Genomic DNA, 13613 nt, shown 5'->3' on the forward strand with positions numbered 1-13613 from the left:
GAGTGAGAAAAGAGCAAGACTCATTTTTGATAATGGACTAATAATTCCAGTCTATCACACACTTTCATGTTAAAACTTGCATTAACCAGATCTCAGGTTACAACCTGACCAAACACAACGCTACAACAGCAGTTACAAAACAGCCCAATTCCATACCGGATCACTGCAGATATTCAAATAACCTCATTTTTCGGTGGGTGAATCACAGACCTTTGTGGGGGGGGCGGAAACCAAAACCTTTCCAAATGTAAAATCTACTCACGTGAAATATTACACGAGAGAGGTATGTCTACGAAGAAGGTATGTCTACGTTTGAAATGAGGGACGCTGGAAACTCAGATGAACTGCATACACAGTACTTATTTTTAGTGAAAGAGGAAGGCCTGAGGCTGCTGTCTTAATTGGTTATTTGAAATAAAAGATCCTAAGAAAGAGCAAAAACAAGCAAGGATCGGAGAAAGTTCTAGAAACACCGGCGTTGTTAATGAAGACTCCAGGAATGAGGAATGTGATGAGCGTGAGGACCGGGAAGCCACTGACGACGGTGCTAAAAGGCAACAAAGCTCGCTGTACACAGGAATGAAAAATGCCACCATCTGCGGCTGTTACTATAAACTTACCGACAGGTCAGCCTAATTTCATCAAGAATACTCGGCAAATAGCTCCTCAGACTCTCTTTGCCTTCTGTTTCTCACTGTAAAGACAGCTTACAGGGGACTAGGTGAGCCCAAACCAAAGTCATTTTCAAGAACCATAAAACCAACATAGTAGAATTTATTACACCAAGGAACACTTTGAAAAAGTTACGTTGAATGTGAATGTACAGGAACTCATAATTAAATAACACTTTTAATGTGTTTGTTAAATAGTTTTTTTTTTAAGGAAGCACAAATAAAAGGTCAATAGCACTAATCCCAGCCATAATCTCACTCGTATTTATCACTATTATAAATTTAATCTATGGATGCTGAAACGTTGCTCAATATTTGATACCAAGGTATCTCACACAGAATTTCCTGGAAAGCTTAATAAAATGTAGGTTCGTGGGATCCACTCCAGACCAAATGAAACGAACATCTCCGGCTGGAGGTGAGGCTTTGGAACACAAATTAAGCTCTTGAAGTAATTCTTAAACACCATAGTTTGGGACATACTATAGTTGTTTCAAATTTTGCCCTTGGAGAGAATATATTCCTTGTGCTTGTTCTTTAAGATCCGACTCAAGGGTAACCTTCTCCAGGAAGATTGTTCTGATCCCATGTTGTAGTCTACTAAATGCATATCATTCTTTGGCTATCTTCCCACCTTAGAATGCAAGCTCCATGACAGCAAAAAGACTCCGTCTCTCTAATACACTATCTCTGCGTCTGCAGCACTTAGAACAGCATGTGGCACATAGTAGGTACCCTTATAAATATATATAAAATAAATAAATAAATAAATCCATGCATTATGTAAGATGCATAAAATTGAGACCTATATAACAATACTACTGATTTCTTCTATAGGAAATTTAGTTCGATTCAGTATTTATTATATGCCTACTATGAGCCAGGGGCACAAAAAGATAGTAAGTCAAGGCATTTACTACTATTAAGGAAGAAAGAAAGACGTAATAAAATTAGCTATAATGCAGTTAAACCTTAATAAAGGGTATGTAAGAAACATAAATTACAATGAGAGCACAGAGGAAGACAGGATCATTTCTCTCACCACTGATATGGGCAAAATACTGCTAAAGGATACAGGATATCTACTTCATAGAAAGGTGATCATATACAATGAAAATATCTTGATTCTCAAAAGTAGACAAGGAGCAGAGCAAATTGATTAACATATTTTCAGAATATAAGTATAGGCTAAATTTGTAGAGTAAATTAAGTCTCCAAGTCTCTGGAAATCAAAAGTCATCTACAAAGTATTATACAGAAGTACCATTTGTAACCTGGGGGCGGGGGGATATCTGATCTTTTCTCCTTTGTCTTGTGCTTCTCTTACCCAAGCTCTGATTTTTCCTTCTCTTTTTCTAGTTCTGCCATTCTATTAAGGTGGGTGGGATTACTGATGGATACTATGTTGTCCTGTTTTTCTTGCAACTGGGAGACGGATGCAGTTGCTGTATGTGTAGTACAGGTTTTAGAGTAATTTATACCTGGGTTCTAGTCTCAGTTCTACTATTTACTTACTGGATGACCTTGGGCAAGTCTGCTTAACCCCTATGCTGTTTTGAAAATATTACTTACTTCATAGCATTGTTGTGAGAATCAAAAGAAATAATAAATTACTATGCTAGACCTTAATAACTTACAGCAGTTACCATCACATTATACATTTTGGTGGGCATGGATGACGTTTTAAAAGTTAATTAAAAAAAATGTTTCATTGCGTATTGAACTTTCTGCTCAATATTGAGTTTGGCTGGTGTGGATAATGATGGCTACCTCCAGTGCAGGCCATGGGTGGCGAACGGAAAAAGATAAGAAATAATAACTTCTGGATAACAACTATCGTTGTGAAATAATGTAATGACTGTTGATGAGAAAAATCTCAAGGAATTGGCCATCTAGTCCATGGAGGCCAGTGGATTTGTGTCATTTCTATTCATATCAAGAAAAAATTTGTTGGTGACTACTGCTCTTACTTCATCTGAAATTTATACCTTCAAATAGCTTCTCAGGTCATTTGAAAAGCTGTGATCTCATTTGGTCTCCATCTTCATCCTAACACCCTCAGTTCTACGACCTCTTACCCTATGGATGCTGTCTTACCTTGCAATCATTGATTATACTTCTGATTCACCTGATCAGTAAACGAAAATAATGATGGGATCAAGAAAATGACCTGACATGCCGCCCTGGGTACCCACCTGCACTAGGCTGGATGAAAACACCCTACCGGGCCCTACACTTGAACATGTGTATACTAATCAACGTAGCTTCCATATTTTTTTTTACTGGCTTTTCTTTTTTAAAATTGTAGTCCAATTTTTTATTTATGTCACTAAATACATTGTGGAGAATTCCCTGAATGCATAGTAATAGACAAATAAATGGAGTTCACACAAAATGTGGGCAGTGCAGAAGATACAAGAGTATAGAAGAAAGCTCCTGAAAGGTAAGAGGATATTCTACTAAACAAGTTCTTTACTGATGTGAAATACACTTTGTTTCCTGGGCAGTAATAAACAACTACATTTTGCAGCTCATTAGGGAGACAGATAAAGCCTGTAATTCCAGGCTCCAGAGCTCCCGTGAATGCCAGTCAATCGCCATATTTGGACTATCTCATTTTATTATAAAACTTAGGGGACTTTAAAAGAACAATAAGAAAGTGGGTTGTCTTTCTCAAGTTTCTGAGACAGCACCGGCTGCCCACCGGTGGGCCCCATTTGCTGCAATTGCTGAGATATAAGATTTTACTTTTACGTTTTCATGCAAATTTTAGCGCACAGAAGAGCAGTAGTACTGTCTTGTACCTTAGATTCAGTGAAGTGGGTCTCTCGAGACCTATTTAATCTTTTTCTAAAAGAATAGACAAATTTTGGGGAGTAATTTCTCTAAATTGTGTCAATCCACAAGATAAAAAGATACATATTTTGCTGTGTGTGGAGGAGAATGGTAGCAAATAGCACCCAAAACGAAATATAATTTCTAGTAAATATATAGAGGAGAAAAAGAATCCATTAACTTGATGAATGGTTCTCTAATTAGTTATCTGAGAAAGCCAGGGCACCTTCACCTCTACGTGTGTGTGTGTGTGTGTGTATAGGCATGTGTGTGTATACAGATCCACAAATGCATAAATTCATAATCTTTGAGGACTTGGCAGCTGGGGTGGAGGTAGGGTCCTTCTTGAAAACCTTTAAAATTGTTGATTAATTTTTAAGCCACATTGGATTTGATATCTATACCAGATAGCCCCGTAATGATATACCAAAGCACACACACAGCTCTGGGCAGAGTCTGAAGAAAGCCAGATTTAGCAAATAACAGCTAGTTAGATCTTTTCGTCACTGAAGGAGAAAGCACCACACTGGTCTCATAATGTGTTCGATTACTGATTAGGCTTTGTTACAGCTAGAGGTAAGACTAACTCCTTCCGTCAGGAAGATTCCAGTTCTTAGCAATGCAGTCAGTTGTTTCAAAGCCAGAAAAGATTCCTGTCGCATCAAATGCTTAAATCCAATTTCTCACTAAGGTCTACAACCCCTCTTTCAAATCTCTTTCCACACTGTTGCTGAAAACACATACGTGAGATATTTCACCATTTGATGCACATTCTAAGTTTATAACTTAACTCATTTATAAAAAACCCTGGAAAAAGCTCATTAGTGTAACAATAAAAGAATCGGTTTTTCTCTTTAATGCAACTCTGTAACATACATTCTTGAACCTCGTGTCATCTGTATTTTATCTTATAATTCGTATTTTATCTTATAGCTTCTGTATTTTATCTTATAATTTGTGTATATGAGTGCATAAAGCTGCCATTTTTTAAACTAAAAAATATTAGGATTTCACTGTCTTTTTGGATTTCTTTTAAGGCCTTTCAGTAGAGCTGAGCGGAAGTAATAATGTCTATGCACGGTTTTGTTATTGTGGTAATAACAAGTCCTCGCTTACAATAATATATAGTGCTTAGTTGGGACTAGGAACAATGGTATGCTGCTTTTTTAGTAACTAGTAAATAGTATGCTTTTGACTAGTTTAATTAGAAATTAGAAAGAGAAGAAAGAAAATATTTTTCATATATACAAAACATATTCTATTTAATAAAGTATACGCATAAAATTATATACTGGGTAAGAAGCAAAATTAAAAAGAAAACAGCTTATAATATTCCTGATTAATAAGAGTTCCTAAATATAAAAACAACAAATGAAAATGCCTTGCCGTTTAAAAAAATTAGCACATGATACAACTTTTACATACTTCAGAGGAAATAAAGATCTTGTGACACTGTTCTGAGGAATCTTTACATTTATAAAAATCGAAGGCCTAATTTTGCAAATACAACTTTCAAGCTGTATGAGCAACTGTAACTTACATGAAAGGCACAGGATGACGTCACGTTGAAGAACGTATCTGTAAGTTTCATAAAAGCTAGTCACAGGTCACTAGAAATTTCATAAGGAATCTCAGAACTGTTTTTACCATGATGTTCTGATTCAAACTGAGAACCGGAGAGTTTTTAGATCACAAGTACAAATCGAAGTAAGACTGAAGAAGATTTATAGGGAGAGAACAGCTTCTTATTGGAATGCTACCTGCTTTATGCAATGTTGGTCGCTCCGTTCTCAGAGCAGGCAATGAACACTTTCTTTAACTTGAACTTTCAATTTTCAACAGCTTATCTACTATATTTTATTTAAGTTTGTAAAAAATGTATTTTCACATTACTACAATTTTAAAGAGTCAGTTGTTGAAAGAAATTTTAAAGTAAAGTCCTGCTCTATTAGCTTCCTACATTGGAATACAAGAATACAGGAAGTGCTTTCAACAGAAAGTTACGTGGTTCTACAGTACAACCTGTCTAAAAGACTTGCAAGGGACCAGTCCAGGGACTGGGTCTCTTTGGATCAGGCAAAAGCAGAGGCAAATGAAGAAATGAGCTTTTTTTTTTTTTTAAATAAAATATAAAAAAATTCCTTTATGAAAATGAATACTTGCTTGCACTTGAGATTGAGTGCTATTGAGAAGAACTGAGGCACAATGAAACTAAGTGCACAAAGGGAAAAGATCTGGAATAAAACAGTGTTCTATGTAATTGAAACCCTTCACCATTAGATATGCCTCATGATAGAGCTGGAGACCTACTTTCTCAGCTTAAAGAACATTTCCAACACCAGGGATGAGCCAGTCAAAATATGTGTCTCCTGGTTAACATTTAGGGTGATCCTAAAACAGCATTGCAACTAAAAATTCTGATTGAAAAAAATCACTTATAGTTTTGATTTTTTTTTCATGAAATTACTGACTCTTTTACTAAAGTAAATTTAACTTCAAACCAAAAGCGTGTTCTTACAGCTCTGGAGGACTGTTAACAATGATGATGCAAGTGTCTCATTTCCCAGACAAGCTCTACCAGAGACACATCTTTTCTTCATTTGTGTCAGTATTAGACGTTCTTTCCACAGACCTTAAAGCATTCTGGTAGAATGTTGAGGACGATGCTTCAAAGAACAGCTCTTCTAATGGTGACTAGGTAAAAAACAGTAATGCTGCAATCAGAGATAATGCTGCCTTGGATTGTAATTGCTCGGTTATCCTATTCATCACGACTCTAGTAATGCATGCCATCTACACACTTGCTGTCCTTTTGACTCTTTCATTTCAGTCCAGTGATTGAGCTCCTCTTCTCCAGAGCTGTTCAGACCTAAAGAAATCCAGCCTATCATCTCTTTTCTTTTCATGCTGCGTTTGTTATACACAGACAGTATGAGTGTCACATCAGAAAGTTGAAATAGGGCCACTTGAAAAACAAAAGTTTCCTTGTATACTGGATTAGGCTGCCCTCTGCGGATGGATGTCTTGCATTTGGACATCTCTTGACCCATGGAATTCAGCAGAGTTAATTTAACATATGTATCTACAGAAAAAAAAAAACATACCACAAATATCATTTGAAACAAACTCAAAACACCTTTCTTGTGACATGTGCTGAGAACATTAAGTCTTTACACTTTATAAGGATATGGTGTATACCATGTTTAATGGAAATTCAAGGAATTCCATTTTGATGTAGATGCTTATAAAATGTGACAAGTACAGAGAATACAGCAAATCTTTTGTGGGTCATAATATCTCAACCTCACTATTTCTACGTCATAGAATTTAAAGGTATACCTCATAATCCTTCCTCCACCCTCCCACCCCCAATCCTTGACCTCCCGTTACCACCCCTGCCCAACCCCATCCCCATTTAGCTTCACTAAGCAGGACGTCATAGCATTAATAAACATTTAGCAAGCTCAATTAGCCACAACACTGTAAAGCATTCCACTGTGTTTTCAGAGAAAAAGAATAAACAAACAAATAGAAATGAAGGCAAATGGTAAAGAGGAAAAGAAGACAAGAATGCAAAGATGACATCAAAACAGCTTAGGATGACATGTCAAAAAAATCTCTGCATGGATGTGGTTTTTAAATATATTTTAAAAACATTTAAAAGGGCCAAAATGAAGCCAAATGCATTAAGGGCTCAAAGTTCAGCAAATCAAGTAAAACTTTTTCCTGGTTTCATGCAAGAGTACATTTAATGTGCTTTTTGGATAGTTAAAATAAAAACTACAGGATTCTTTTTTGGCTGAATTTAAATGTGAAATTTAAAGTATGGTATTCTTAACTATTTTCATGAATTACAAAAAAAATTGATGTGATGTTTAGTGTACGAAGTGAAACATAACAGTTCATCGCCTGATTATTTGGGAGATAAACCCTCTCTTCAAACAACTGTTTTCAGGTTCTTTGGACTCATGCAAATGATCTTCAGCATGGTGATCCATCATGTGTACTTCACATCAAAATTTCAATTCATTTAAATGAAAATTGCAATATTTCTCATGAAATATCTATTGTATGAATCAAAATGCAATACATGAAAAATAAAACCTTTAATTTAAAAAGTTTTTCTTATTTTATACATACTCTGAATACCATCATCCATAATCAGAGATAAATTCTAAGTTAGTTTTATTTAAAGTACCACAGATAATAAATGTGCATTTTTTTTGGAAACCAACATGGTGGACAGCTTCACTGCTGGCAAGTTTTAGGGTATTTTGTTTTTGCATGAAAAGACAACATCCAATTAGCCTCTACAGGAACTCACCTCGGATTATATAAACCTGTCCACCTATCAAGTGTTTTAGACAACAGAACAGTCCATCTGACAACAGGGGGTGGAAAGCAGTAAAAGAAATAATGACCAGATGTCAATTGTTGGGTGAAAGAGGGTCAAAGGTTAGAATTAAAGAGGAAACACTGTTCACTGGAGTTGGAAGAACACAAAACTTTAGCATTTTAATTCAGGTAGAGGGGTTGAACAAAAGGGTTGTTGGGTAAATTTCATGGAAGGAGAATTTTTAAGCTCATTGTGTAATCTTAAACAAAAATTACACTGTTTTAAAGGGGGAACATCTTTATAATGATATCCTCTTGGTCTAAAGCACATTGAACATAGAATCATGCAAATTATCAGACTATAAAAGACTGAATAAAAGTCATTATAAGACTACTATTATGCTAACTTTTGAAGTCTATCCATGCAATATTAAATAGTTCAAATACTTCTATTACTTTCAATGTAATATAAAACAAATTAAGTTAAACAAAATAAAATAGGACTATCAAAATTTTTGCTCTTGAATGTTCCCATTGTTTCTTTGGATCATTCAGTTGATAACACAGTCCAAGGCCTAGAACTAGGTATTTATGAAAGGTCGCAATCTTACATAACATACACAGTATAAGACAGACTGATAAAACTGTATTATATTTTCCTTTATAAATACTCCACGTCATACAATTAATTTTAATGTTGATTTATATTTACCTACGAGCTGCCTCCCAGCTAACACCACTAACCACCCTGATATTGAAGATCTAATTCTAAAATAATGGAAATTGCTCTAACTTACTCTTGAACCCGAAAACACCTACTCTAAGTTGTGGATGCTGATTTCTTAGCCTGTTTATCATCTGCCTTGCCTCCACCCCCTTCCCTTCATTTTAGTTCTGGTTTCTCTGTTTCTCTGTTTTTATCAGAGTGGATACAAGCAAGGACAGAAAGGCAAGCATATCATTCCATTCTGTGAGCTTTTAACATCTCAAGTTAAATATTTGTAAAAAAATTAAACTGTTAGCTAAAGCAGGAACGGCAGACTGAGAGCTGCTGGCTGGATGTAACCCCACAGAATATTTTGTTTATCCGTTACTGTGCTCAGAAGTTTTGAATCTGAATGTCTTGAGGCAGGGTGTGCATACTTGCATTTGTCACATGCCTCCCACGCGCCTTATCTTTCACCGCCTAAGTTTGTTCATTTAAGTTACTTCCCAGGCCATGTGAGTTTGCATTCTAAGTATGTATCAATAATGAGAACCCAGGTCCCACTTTCCAAAGCTGTTTACTCTAGTAATTGCTTCTTTCCTCCCTCTGAATTCTTCCTTCTGAAAGGAGAAAGGGGACAATAATAATTCCATCCTTCTTGTATGCACCTTTATCTGATTTGAGTCTCACAGAGCCTGTGACAGACACAACCTTAATTTTACATACGAGCAAACAGACTTAGGGGAGTTAGCTTACTCATGCAAGGGAAGAAAAATACACATAGGTTTGGCCTTCCGGCTTTTAATTCAGGAATAGATACATTCCATGATATCTGTCAGAAGCAAGGTTTCCAATATTACTCAGGGAAAACCAAAAATATTTTTGTGACTTTCACTTGAAGTAAAAAGACACTGTTGAGGACATTTGGAGGTAAATGAATTAATTTCATTCAAGGGAGGAAAAAGTTTCACTTCTAATTATTTGAGTCTCGGAGTAAAAGATGGCTTCAAGCAAGTCTGTGAGAAATCTTGAAGCAAATCTAAGGTGGTCGTTACTATTTAAGATTTCCTTTCAACTGTTTAGTTTAGGGCACTAACAGCTTTAATTTCAGAGAAGTATAAAGAAACTGCTACGTTCCCAACTTATTTCTACAGATCTCGGCAAACGGTTTTGGAGGTCTCCTGAGCGACAATCTCTCTGCACTCCCATGATCTGCCTCCACCCCCCGTGAGCGGGAAGAGAGATAAGGAGTGAGGAATGAGAGGCATATAGACCAGGGCACAGGTGTGTACCCCATCTTGCTTTCCTCTCCTCGCATCTAGGGGAAATATCCCACTATTCCTTACTCTCTCTGTCCTGGGAAAGGCAAAGCCAAGCCATTTAAGGAGAGTTTGCTGGCAGTACTGATTTATAATATTGAAGGAGGAAAAATGGAAGAAACCGTTTCTTCTTAAATTATCTTAATGGAGAAAAGAGAAAAAATACAGAATTATTAACATTAGTTCATAGTACCGCATGCAGACAGAAAACACCACATCATTCTTCGGTTGACACCAATGGCCACACGTACTCCTGACCATATCTGCGGAATATTACTAACTTCAAAAAACCCTGTAGCTTTTTCTAGCACTGGAAGAAAATAGCTATGATAGGGATAATTTATTTGGCAGACACTATGAAAAATTAAAAGTCTTGTCACCTTACAATTAATATTTTGAATTTCAAATTTTTCTACTTCCCAAATGACTGGAAATAGAAAACATGAAACAGATTAGCTGATGATTATACCATTTCATTTTGATTGGTTAAGACTAAATGATAGGATTGAGGCCCCTAACACTGAGAGTCCCGTAAGTGCAAAAAACATAAGCATTAAAAAAAATTTTTTTTTTCACTCACTGGGTGGTCTGTTTGCTGCCAAGTTTTTGAAGTGGCTGCCTTTTATCACTTCTGCTGATAGTCTTCCAGTTGTGGCATTATAAAGCAGGCCAATGAGAATTTCTGGAACTGAGCCATGTTCAAGAGACTGACATGAGGATGTACTTTCACTACAGGACATTTCTGACACGCTCATTTGGGAGTCACAGCCCTGTAATCGAGAATGAAATCTTTATAGTATTTTGTAAAAACAGATATATTAAGAGATACACCGTTAATGCTGTGTTATTGGAATTAGGTAAATCACAATAAAGCCAAGAGCCGCAGGCAAAATTCCCCAAACAGTAAATTAGAAATGTTGTTCTTAGTGTATTTTAGTCCCTGGATCTCTTTTCATTATACAGCAGTCAAAAAATTAATAGGACATGAGAAGGTTTCATAAATCCTTACACATTTATATACAAATCAGAGAGGATAAATATCTTAAACTCATAGGTGTTAATGAACTATTTTCGGAATGTGAAAAATTGTTTAAAGACTTAAGAACATTTAAAGACCGACACAGACTCAGACTCAATTACAGTAAGTGTAAATGTCTTCACTGTGTCTTTAATGACAAAGATTGGTAAACTCTGATTAAATAAACAAAACAAAACTATCTGCTATTTATAAGTCAATATGTAAAACACTGAGAAACAGAAAGTTGAAAAGGATGGGAAATTATTTATTGTGCAAAAAATAACCAAAAGAAAATTGTAGTTACATTAATATCAGTCAAAGTTAACTTTAAGGCAATAACCATTACTAGAGATGAAGAGGTAAACTCAATTTGAATTTTCAATTTACCAGGAAGATAAAATAGCTCCAAATTTGCATGTATTCAGTCACATGGGCTCAAAATATAGAAAGCAGAAATTGTCAGAACTAGAAAGAGAAACAGGCAAATCTACAATCAGTGGGGATGACTTCCGCAACCTTTCTTTCAGTAACTGACCAGACAAATAAGTACAGTAAATATGGAGAAGATTGGAATATTGCAATAAGCAAAATTGACCTAATGGTAATATATAGAACACCATACCCCACAACTATGAAATACACAACTTCTCAAGTGCGCAGTGGTATTTTTACAAAACTATTTACAAAAATAAAGCAAATAGCAAAGATTTTCAAATGGCAGAAATCATTCAGAATAGGTCTTTTAATCAGCTAGAAATCAAAACTGTCTTCTACTAAAGAAACCAGTCCCTATATATTTGGAAATAACCCATGGTAACTAAATGACAGTGAAAACAAGTGATCTGAAAAGAGTAATAAAAATAGAGCAGTGTTAGAGAGTCCTGCTTAAGAAGAAAGAGAGAAGGCACAAATAACAAATATCAGGAATGGAAAAGGAGACATCACTACATATACTATAGACCACAAAAACATAAAAGGATAGTAAAAACAACTTCTTTCCAACAAATTTGAAATTCTGATGAAATGGACAGATTCCTAGAAAACTGTAAGTAATGAAAACGCACACAAGAAGAAATAGAATATCTGAACAGTGTTACTGAAGAGATTGAATTTATAATTAAAAACCTTTCCAAAACAAGCAAAAAACAAAACTAAAAAACTTTAGCTAGAGGGCTTCACTGGTGAATTCTAATGAATACTGCTAGTCTTACGAAAACGCTTTCAGATAGTAGGGAAAGAAGAAACACTCTCCAGTTTACTTTAAGAATCTAGCAAAACCTTAAAGCCAAAGCCTGAGAAGGACATTATAAAAATAATTACAAAATTTTCTCATTTATGAACTTAGATTTAAAACCCTAAACAACTGGCAAACCAAATCTAGCAACGTGTAACAGCATACTTAGTAGAAAAATTTTTGAATGTTTCCCCTTTGAAACTGGGATGTGACAAGGGTGCCGACTATTATCACTTCTAGTCAACACTGTAGTGGAGATTCCAGCCAGTGAAGGTCTTAACCTTACTAAGTGCAATGCAATAAAATAAAAGGTATAATGATTTGGAAGGGGAGGAGATAAAACTGTCCTTATGTGCAGATTATGTAATTGTGTATAAAAGAAATCTAAACAAGTCCACAGATGAATTACAACTGCATACAAAGGTAAAAAGTTTTAAGTCCATACATTCCTATACACCAGCGACAAATCTGAAAATAAAATTTATTCAAAAGTAGCATTTAGGGGCGCCTGGCTGGCTCAGTCGATAGAATGTGCCAGGGTCATGAGTTCAAGCCCCATGCTGAGTGTGGAGCCTACTTACAATAAAAATTGGGGAAAAAAATTTAATTAGCATTTTTGAGGATATAAGATTTCAAATATCCAGGAATAAATGTACAAATGATACATGATCTCTACATAGAAAACTCTGAATAGAGGCAAACTGAGAAGTGCTACATGGATATACTATGGTAATGTATCAGAAAGCCCAATTTTGTAATATTCTCTCCAAACTGATCTATAGATTAAATGGAATAACAGTCGAAATCTCAACGGGTTTCTTGGGGGAGCCTGACAAGCTAATCCCGAAGTGCTCGTGGTCTATACATACAAAGCAATATTATTCAGCCTTAAAAAAGAAGGCAACCCTGCCATACGGGACAACACGGATGAACGTGGAGGATGTGATGCTGAGTGAAATAAGCCAGGCACAAACACTGTATGATTCCACTTATATGAGCTATCTAAAATAGACACACTTACAGAAGCAGAGAGCAGAATGTCGGTTGCCAAAGGGTGGGGGCAGGGAAAAATGGGGAGTTGCTGTTCAATGAAGATATAGTTACAGTTATACAGAATGAGTAAGTTCTAGAGATCTGCTGTATAATGTAGTGCCTATAATTAACTATATTGTATTGTACACCTAGACATTTGTTATAGACATCATGTTAAATGTTCTTACAATAAAATAAAATAAAAATAAAAATTAACACAGTAGAATGCCCTGTTCTACTGAGTATCAAAATTTATCATAAAGCTACATTATTTAAGACAATGTGACAAAAACAATGTAAAATACACTAACAGAATAGAAAGCCCACAAATTCACCTAGGCGTAACAGACACTTAATTTATGACAAGGGTAGAACTACAAAACAGTGGGGAAAAGATCATCTTTTTAATGAATTGTGTTAAGACAACTGGTTATCCATCCAGAAATAAATGAAAATTAACCAC

At 35.6% G+C, this 13613-nt stretch overlaps 1 protein-coding gene across 5 annotated transcripts in view; it reads right to left on the reverse strand.

Moving 5' to 3' along the window:
- Nucleotides 1-4762: 4762 nt before the first annotated feature.
- SYT14 (synaptotagmin 14) overlaps nucleotides 4763-13613 on the reverse strand; it is a 195129-nt gene continuing 186278 nt past the window's right edge. For 3 of the 5 annotated variants that reach the window (XM_034666909.1, XM_034666911.1, XM_034666906.1), the window contains 3 exons: nucleotides 10447-10636; nucleotides 7831-7887; nucleotides 4763-6588 (listed from right to left, as the gene is read on the reverse strand). In XM_034666909.1, the coding sequence (XP_034522800.1) occupies nucleotides 6275-6588; nucleotides 7831-7887; nucleotides 10447-10636 (561 nt within the window). In that variant the 3' untranslated portion in view covers nucleotides 4763-6274. The remainder of the gene's footprint in view (nucleotides 6589-7830; nucleotides 7888-10446; nucleotides 10637-13613) is intronic. The other 2 variants (XM_034666910.1, XM_034666908.1) reach the window with 1 other exon arrangement.

This window comes from Ailuropoda melanoleuca, chromosome 8, assembly GCF_002007445.2.
Source record: "Ailuropoda melanoleuca isolate Jingjing chromosome 8, ASM200744v2, whole genome shotgun sequence".
In the NCBI taxonomy this organism is placed as follows: Eukaryota; Metazoa; Chordata; class Mammalia; order Carnivora; family Ursidae; genus Ailuropoda; species Ailuropoda melanoleuca.